The sequence below is a fragment of the Balaenoptera musculus genome, chromosome 17 (assembly GCF_009873245.2).
Source record: "Balaenoptera musculus isolate JJ_BM4_2016_0621 chromosome 17, mBalMus1.pri.v3, whole genome shotgun sequence".
Lineage (NCBI taxonomy): Eukaryota > Metazoa > Chordata > Mammalia > Artiodactyla > Balaenopteridae > Balaenoptera > Balaenoptera musculus.
The window spans coordinates 19,663,521-19,673,018 of NC_045801.1; the positions used below are offsets into that span (position 1 = coordinate 19,663,521).

Sequence of the window (9,498 nt, forward strand, 5' to 3'; positions counted from 1 at the left end):
TCCAGAAAAAAACATCAGGGATCCAGATATTGGATTGAGTAGAAAGTGTGGAGAATATCTGAGGCCTTGGCAATAGAGATCACCAAATTAAGAGCTGTCTTTTGTTTTCCTTCTGATAAGAAGTTGTAAGCTCAACTAAAGATGACCACTTTGCTTTCAATATTTAATTTGTAAATTTTAATTTATATTTTCAATAAACAACTCAGAAGCACAAAAATAACAGCAGAGTCACACACTGATAAGATCGTGTTTATTTAGTAATGTCTGACAAATAGAGAAAGTAAAAGGAATATTTTTAAAAATGTATAATTTATATTTATATAAATACTTCAAAGGAGAAAAGCTGAACACATAAGGTGACATTAGAAGAATGTATACATTTTAAGTTTGCAACCTATCTTATAGCCTGACAAGTTAGATACATGTATGTAGACACATATATCTTGTTCATGAGCTTGCATAACTAAGGCTCAAGGCTAAGTTTGGGGATCTGTACAATAATTCTAAACTCCCATAGAGTTTGTGGTATCTTGCCACTGCAGTCTTGTCAATTTTGTTCTTCTTTTTCAAAATTGCACTACCAGCACACTTGAAAGTCATCAAAGGTTGTAATCAGGTGCTTTGGGCCTCAGTTTATTCATCAGTAAGGTGAGAGGAGCCCTGCTGATATGTTCTGCTTCTTCTGAATTAAAAAACTAGTGATCCCCAGCAGCCTCCAGACACATACAAGTGTCTGAGGGCTGGTAGAGGCTGGTCATCTATGTATAAGGGAGAGTTTTCTGTTTAGCTTCTTTCTTTTGGAAAGGAGTCAACTTGTCTGAAATGGAGCCAATTTATGACACCAGTGCACTTAATGAATAAGCGTTCCATTACTGTAGCTACAGCTTGTTTTCTATGTACACAGAAAATTAATAATCTCTAGATTTCGAGTTGAAGAGCTATATGTTTCCTCGGATCTTGGAATTTGAAGTTCAGAGTTGAGCTACTCAAAAAGAGTGCTCCACAGAGAACCCTTAGGTCAAATCTCAATCTATGGTGAAATATTTGTATGATGACACCCTCAGTATGACCTTGGATTTCACCGTGTCATTCATTACTGTGACCTTTTCTTGAAATTTCACTAGTGTATAACAAAATGAGTGTAATGTGATACAGTGTACACAGTAAGCCATATATCTGATTACTGAAATTTACAGAAATTTTCATGTGTAGTAAACAGCACAAAAGAATGTCATCCCTAAGCAGTGTCCTGAGCTTACCTTGATTCCAAGTTTACAGTTAATCATATCTTTCATGAAAAAAAGACAGACATAACTGACCTCATATGACCACAGAAAATACATGGGACGCAGATGTGGATAATAATTCTTTGTAATTTTTCTTATAGTCATTTGCTAGTGGGTGGCTACAGGTTGCCTCTGTAGGTGGGCTTCCTAGGGGACACATTACATTTCTCCTCTGCTGGTGTTTGGCTTTAAGTCTTGGAGGAAAGACGCATTGTTATGAGGACAGTTGTTGTGACAGGTGCAGGTCCCGATGACCATCACTGGTTTCTTGAGGATCTGCCCTGGGGAGCACTGGAACTCCACCTGGATGGTTTTGGTGTTGTGTGGGGTACAGCATCGGCCATCGCTGCAGACACCGCAGAACCTGGGCTTGTAGGTGTATAGGCTCGTGCAGTTCTCAAACTGCAGGTGGATGGCTTTGAGTGACTTGGTGGTGCGGAGACACTTTTTCCCTTTCTAAGAAAGAAGAAAAGGAGTGATGCATGAAACGGCCATCGTTCCTCCGAGGGATCGGTCTAGGCACACGGGATAACTTGCTAGTTGCCTAACCAAAATCTGTTGCTCTTTCTTCTTTGCTAACAGAATGTTAATTTTGTTTGAGTAATGTGGTCCACTACAAGTATATTCTTCCCCAGAATATCTGGGAGCTTGCAATGGCCTTGTGGCCAAGTTCTGGCCAGTGATACATAAACCAGGGGATTCTGGGAAATCCTTTGCCCTTCAGATGGGTACAGTTCTTAATCGCTTCCTGCATTCATTTGCCTTCCTATCTAGAATGTGGAAATCATGCCTAATTGTATATAACCATCTTTTGACCATGTGGCATAAGCATGAAGATGAAAGCATATGTATGATAAAGAAACCTATTTTTTTCAAACCACCATAAGTAGGTTTTGGCGTTGTTATTAGCCCAATACATTCTTAGGTGTTATAAAGAGAAATGGAATAAATATGGCATCACTGCAGGCCTATTAATATTTCAAATATTTTTCAGATATTAACTTACTTAACCTTATTAGGAACATTCACTCATACAAGGAGCAGTTATTCACATAAAGAACAACTGCCCAAGTTTTATAGATGAGTAAACATAGTCTTAGAGGCCAAAGTGATCAGAAAACATCTAGAACCTGAATTTGTCTGACACAAAGCCCGTTCCTTCTATTACACTGTGACCTCAGGAAAGTCTAAGACAGTGGGATTTAAGGTTAGTTTCCATGAAGGCATGGTAAGTGGAGAATTTATTCAACATTCCATTGGTAAGAGTTGAAGAGGAACCCCAGTATTGATAATTCAGTAAGACATTGATGATATGTTAATTTCCCACCTAGATTTCTTCACCTAATTTGTCACAATTTTCCACTGCTTTTCACCTTCCTAGTTGTAATCCACAGCTTGTGGAGTGATGAGACTTGGAATTCTCTAAAATTGGTAGCTCTCACACTTTAATAAGTAAGAGTACATCAGAATCATCTAGAGGGTTTGTTAAAACACACATTGTTGGGCCTTACACCCAGAGTTTCTAATTCAGTAGGTTTGATGTGAGCCCCCATAATTTGCATTTCTAACAAGTTCTTAGATGATGATGCTGGTCTGGGGATCACTGGTGCTTTGAGAAGCACCATCTCACATTTAAGAATCTTTTGGTGATAAGGAAGTAACGATTATTAGGCTGGCATTTCCCTAGATTCCAAACAAATTTCTGACCCCTTAATGAAATATATATATATATATATATATATATATATATATACACACACACTATAAATAAATGTCTTAAATATAATATCTCCCAATATTAAACTTGGTGCAAGGGACAAGAAAAATATGAAGTTTGGAAAAAGAAACAATAGAAAAAGCAAAATTTTAAACTCATGACATGGAAATGGCTTATTTAATAAGCAAGTTACTGTGTACTTGACAATATTTAAAGGCTTCTTGTTTTTTCCTTTTTAATATTTAATGTTTAGTGTATATTTTTGCCAATATCCACAAAAAGGTACAAGGTCTGCAATATCTGTGTGTGTGTGTATATGTATGTGTGTGTGTGTGTGTGTGTGAGAGAGAGAGACAGAGGGAAGGACAGAAACAGAGAAGAAGGTGTTTCTAGGTGCTCTTTCTAAATTGGTGGAAGAAGCATAAAGTTAGAATGGACCTCAAAAAGTCATACAGCTAAGTAGCCATATAACAATGCAACCACTAGAGACTCTTACTTTATCAATAAATAGAAATGATGGTTAATATTAGGTAATGATATTTATGTTAACAGAGTAATCTATGCCCAGCACTTTGCAAATGCATTCTATTTAATCCTCATGACAACTCTGAGGTAGGTACTGTTAATGTCTCTGTTATATAGGGGAAAGAACTGAGGCTTAAAGGTTAAGAAAATCACCCAAGATCCCACAGCTAGTTCATGTGGGAAGCCAAGATTTAAAGCCAGGCTGTCTGGCTCCAGAGTTGCACCCTTAAGCATGAGATGATATTGCCTCAGTGGAGAGATATGTAAATCATTCATTGTTAGGGACTGTTTTATTTTGGCTTAGGTTTGTACAAGGGTCCATATACTAGCTCGATTTGGGTACTGCATTTATCTGACCTAGGGCTCTGTTAACAAGGCTTGTGATGTCATCAGGAACCAATCAGAGCTTCTGATCTGCATGCCTTGTACTCAGCATTAACACACTGAGTTGATATCATTCCAGCAAAAAAGGAAAGAAATGTGCTATTTTATTTGGCACAGATAGCCTTATGCTGGCAAATGTACTAGTCATACTAGGCTTTTTGAAATACAGAAAATAATTCCCAGACATCCATTCATTTATTCATCAACGGTTGTTTATCAAGCACACAGTACATCCCAGGTAGGATGTGGGGGACTGAGGGATGAGGAAGGCAGATGTGGTCCCTACTCTGTTGCTTCCTTCAGACTGAACCTAAAGGGTGAAGAAAGCTGAGCTCAGAAATGACCTCTCTAAAATAAATCATGTTTGACCACTGAGTAGCCAGTTTTTTCCAGGATGAAATGAGATTTGCCAGACTTTTCTCAACTGGGGACATTACTGTAGTGGTCTGGCCCCTCCCTCTTCATCTGCTGTGAGTCGCTGGGGATATTTCAATATGACCTTGAAGTCAGCTTCACAGTGACTTTCTAAAGCCCAGGCCCCCCTCCCGAAGAAAACATAACTCTCAACATTTAGGTTGTGAATGTTTTTTAAGTCTACAGGTGTAAAGTAAACACTTTCCAAAGAGGAACAAAAGAAGACAAATCTCAACATTTGGAACAACTGGCACCAATGGTGGACATTCTCAGATCCATCTGACAAGACACAGCAAGAAGCAGTTAGAATGGTCATTGCCCCCTTTTCCACAGGACTGTGGAATGGACAAGACAGTGGGGAATTGTAACAGGGAAGAGCAAAATCTGACTCCATGTTGGATCTGTTTCTTTTACTTTAAGCTTTGCTTTTTGTTGCTTTTGTTTTTAAAATCATACATAATGGCCTGCCTCAGGGAACCCTGCCCCTCTGTCTGAATGTTAAACTAAAGTGCCTTTGTTCAGCTCACAGGGAGACAATCTGACCCTGCCCACCTGTGAATGCCTGCAGAAAAGAAGAAATTAACATATCCCCTCCCTGATGCTGGCCACGCCAGGAGATATTTTGCAAAATCAATGGCCTTTTTACTTTATTTCCTCACCTCCTCCCCCTCTCTGTTCTATAAAATAAACTGGCATCCAGACCCCGTTAAGATGGTTTCTGGGGACACTAGTCCGCCATCTTCTCGGTCTGCCGGCTTTCTGAATAAAGTCACTATTCCTTGCCTTATAAGAAAAACAAGAACAACAACAAAAAATAAAACACAGGCCCCAGCGAGGCAAGGCCACCTCCTCTGTGGTGGGGGCTCCTCCCAGGCTCATACCTTATCTGTCGGCTGCTTGTGCTCTTGGTCACAGGGCCGCACCGCACAGAGCCGGGTCTGCTTCACCATCTCGCAATGTGGATTCCTGTTGGTGACCCGGGTGGAAAAACCCATGCCACAACTCTTGGAACACGCACTCCACTCTGTGGTCTGCTCAATGCAGTTGATACCTGAGTCGGAGACTGCAACTCCTAGAGTGGCTTCTGTCCTGTAGGCTATGGGATGTTGAAATAAGGACAGTGTTATTGAGTAAAATGTGGGGATGGCAAAGTGGTCCTTTCAACCATCATTAGGAAGAGCGTCTCATCCAATTCGGTACCTGTGCAACTCAGGTGTTCTCAGGGGGCAGACCTGGATCTCTGTATTTATAAACCCCTAACAGGTAGCACAATGCCTGGTACATGGTTGGCATCTGGATCTCTGTATTTATAAACCCCTAACAGGTAGCACAATGCCTGGCACATGGTTGGCCTTCAAGAAATCTTTGTGGAATGACTGTCCGATTTGTTCATAAGAAGTTTAGGAGAACCTGTCTTTGAGAAGCTTAGTAGTTTTAAGAATATAGCACAGTATAGCATCAAAAAACATTCCATAAACCATAATGTTTTCAATGTGTGATTTTGTCCAGAGAAAGGATAATGAAAAAATTGTAATTGGATGAGTAAGTAGAACCAACCAATTCAAAATAGTGATGGAGGTAATGCTCTGCCTTAGGGAGGTAGAATTGGTTATTTGGGTTGTAGGATATAGTCACTGGGACTTTGATGACAGACGGTTCTGTCTCAACACTTAATATGCATGGCCTAGGGCACATCTCCTCCCTTACATGGCAGTTTTCCTATCTGTAAGCATGGCTGAGAATTTCTGACTTCAGAAAAACTGTAAAGTTCTGTGTACTGCCAGTATAAATAATCTGGCTGATTAATGGCTTCTAAAATATTCTCTACTGGATCTTGAATGTTTACTTTTCAAAAAAAAATCATTTCCTTTATAAGCCAAAACTAAAGGAAAAGCAAAGCAAAGATCCTGAAGTGTCACTTGATCCTTCCTGCAGCACCTGGAAAGGTGGCATTTCTCTGTGACACCTGTCCAGGGATGGCATTCTTTAGGGAAGCTGGTCTTAAGAGTGCATAGGTAGTTGACAGAGTCCAGAAAAGAAAGAGCCATCACCAGGCCCTTTGCAAATGGCTTAAATGGTGTTCCCATGGAGTTGACACTTGCCACAAGTATAGAAGCTCTATCAATTATGTGTTTTGCATAAAGTTGTCAAAGCACATCTTTGCAAAGTTAACAAGGGTCAAGTGGAATAGACTAAAATACAAATGGCAGTCATGTAATAAGAAAAATCATTCCTACGGCTCAACAGAACCACTGGATGTGATTCTTCTTCAGAAGAGACTGCGTGTACTTCAATCACTTGTCTGGGATTCCAACACGTGATGTGTCTGATCTCAGTGGGCAAGCTGGACTCCAGAGCTGAATGACCAGAAACTGAAGCCAGTTTCTCACTGCAGATCCCAAAGAGCATACATGCTTCCTGCCTGCACTTATTCCTGTGCTGTGATCATTTTCAGGTATGTTCAATTTCTTACCTGGAAGGGTTTGGAGGTCCCCTAATGTCCCCGTCTCATTGGAGTCACAGATCCACTTTTCACAGCACTCCCCAGGCACTTTAACTTTTCTCGGAGCTGGGCAGTCAGGCTGGGGCAGTAGCAGGTCCTCTTCACAGCGGGGCACACAACCAACCTGCCCATCTTGGCAGGCGCACTGGTATTTGCAGCTAGGCTGGAAGGTCTCTCCACTTTGGTAGATGACTCCATCGAACACACAATTGTCTCCTTCTATCGCTAGAACGTTGGGGAAGCAGGGCAGAGAGGGAAGGGGAGAGAGAAAATCAAGAACACAATGCATCGAAGAGGCTATATAAGAGCCACAGCACGTGTTCCAAGCCCCAAATCATTCTTTTTCTAGTTGAGGCCATGTGGTTGCTGACCCATCACCAGCAGAGAGATGTCCTCACGGAGGCCTCCCGGTGCAAGAAGAAACGCTCAAGAACACCCAGTCCCGCCACTCATTTGACGCAGGAGGAAAGACGGGCAGAACCGTGAAGTGACACTCCCCAGGGCCCTCAGCTGTTGTTCCCAATGATAAAGTCATTTTGCCAGAACCTCCTTCGATTCTCCTACTCCAGAAGCTCAGAATTAAAAAGAAGAAAGTGCTCTTCATAGTCTCCAAACAGGTTAACTGGTCAAATTGGGAAGGGCATTAGGATCCCTTGGCATTCCAGCACAATAAATCATGACTAGTTTAGAGAAGAAACTAAAAGGCTATTCCAAGCCCTCTTCTCCGGGGAGGCAGGGACAGGTCTCCAACTAAACGGTGCACCGTGTGGGAAATTGATCCCCAGTTGATTCCGTTTCACCATCCTGGATTGGCTGGTCGCCTGCATTTTTATTTTACTCACGGCCCAGACAGGGGTTGTTGCATAGTCAGCCCAGGAGAGTAGTGGCTGCTTTGGCTCAAATAGGACAATGACAGGTGTGAAAACACACCAGCCTGGCTACAGCTGGGGGAACTGTGAGTTAAGCCCAAGCTTCCATCACCCCCCAAGCGTCCCCTGGAAACTTCCAAAGGAAATGACTTCACTGGCCCTTAAGTCTGCTCTGCTCCCTGTCTATCTAGATTCTTCTCTAGGGAGGCAAATGCTTCTCACCTCCGCGGGCAGGTTTCCCTCCTGGCTTCTGGCGCTCCGCAAAGCCCCACGCGCCCCCAGCCCATCCCTGGCGCGCAGCGCTCCATAAACATCACCCACGGCATCACTGTTAGTATTTGCTCATCACCCTCTCGGGAGTCGGGGGAAGGGGAGAGGAAAGAGCGGGCAGCTCCGCTAGCTGAGGGACAGGAGGTCAAGCGGAGGAGGGGGCAGGGTTACCCATGCAGATGCCAGTCTGGGCGCTGGGGTCCGCTCTGCGGTCGCAGAAGAGACCGCGGCTTTCCTCGCAGGGCAGCATCACGGAGCAGCTCTCGCCGCGCTGGCGGGCGCACACCAGGCAGCAGGAACAGTCGTCCAGCACGGCTCTCACCCCGGGGGCGCAGGTCGGCGGCTTCTTGGGGCACGGAGCCGGGCACGAGGAGGGGCAGCGCGGAGTCGCAAGGACCTGGGGGCGGGCGAGATCAGAAGTAGAAACTTCTTAGCAGGGACCCTGGAAGGCAAAGTAACCAGAGGCACCTGACGAGTGCGCCACTCACCTGTCCCAGGAGATGGAGGAGCAGGAAAGCCAGGCAGAGGCACTGACCGGGTGGACCGAGACGCAGGCTCTGCGCACTCTGCATGTTCAGGCTTTTTCCTGCCGCTTTCACAGGGCTTTCCAGGTCGGAGGTTGGCTCTGCGCGCCCTGCTGCTGGTCGGGCTCGCCCTTGCCCAGCGCCACCGCGCAGGTTTTATAGCGCGCTCCTGGGGCGCGCACAAGCCGGTTGGCTGCAGCTCAGGCAGGAGGCGGGGGGATCGGCGGGGTGGGGAATGGAACGAGCCCCGGAGTTGCCATAGCAATTGGCCGTGGGTGCCGCTCTCCTTAGGGCGCGGCCCCGGGGCCTGCATGTGCCTGTGTGTAGCGACTGGCTTTTCCCAGAGCGCCGGGAGGGGCTGGGTGGAGGCCCAGGGCCAGGACCCAGGGCTTCGCCGAGCGCGTGGGAAGGAAACGCCCGTTTCCTCCTGGAAGCTGCTTCGCCTTCCCCCAGGACTGAGACACCGCCACTCCCCGTCACGCTTCTCCTCCACCCTGGCCGTTCCCAGCTGGGTTGCAAACGTGGGGCTCCCCTAAAGGGGTGTCTGATATTTGGGACCATCTGTGAGGAGTTGGCTAGAGGCCCAGGGGTTTAGTCATAAAGGAAGCACATGCAAGTTTGTCACCGTTTAGGGCACGCTTTGAGAGTGTTGAGAGAGGGGGAGGGGAGAGAGGGAGGAAAGGAGAAACAGAAGGGAGAAAGGAGTGGCTGGGGGCGGGGCGGGGGGAACAGAAGGTAGAAGAAGTCTTCAAGTGAGGATGGGGGATGATGCTTTAGGCAAAAAGTTCTTTTGACTTTAACCATTGCAAGCTCCGCTGGTTCTTAAACCCCCGATTCTGCAGGTTTAGTAGAAATACAAGTAAAACATAATGAAATAAAAATATAAGAGCCCGAGGTACCTAAAAACTTTCTTCCTGGTAGAGAAAAACCTTGAAACACCAGTGGTGTCACGCCTCCTGTGAAACAGCACATGTCAGACTACAAGAGCCTGTGAGAGTTTATAAGT

At 44.8% G+C, this 9,498-nt stretch overlaps 1 protein-coding gene across 1 annotated transcript; it reads right to left on the reverse strand.

Moving 5' to 3' along the window:
- Nucleotides 1–233: 233 nt before the first annotated feature.
- Nucleotides 234–8,643, reverse strand: CCN3 (cellular communication network factor 3). Its single transcript, XM_036830840.1, has 5 exons — nt 8,457–8,643; nt 8,140–8,365; nt 6,800–7,054; nt 5,208–5,422; nt 234–1,742 (listed from the first exon to the last, which is right to left on the reverse strand). Exons 1-5 carry the CDS (start codon nt 8,538–8,540, stop codon nt 1,446–1,448), a joined length of 1,077 nt encoding a protein of 358 aa, XP_036686735.1. The 5' UTR covers nt 8,541–8,643; the 3' UTR covers nt 234–1,445.
- Nucleotides 8,644–9,498: the final 855 nt, after the last annotated feature.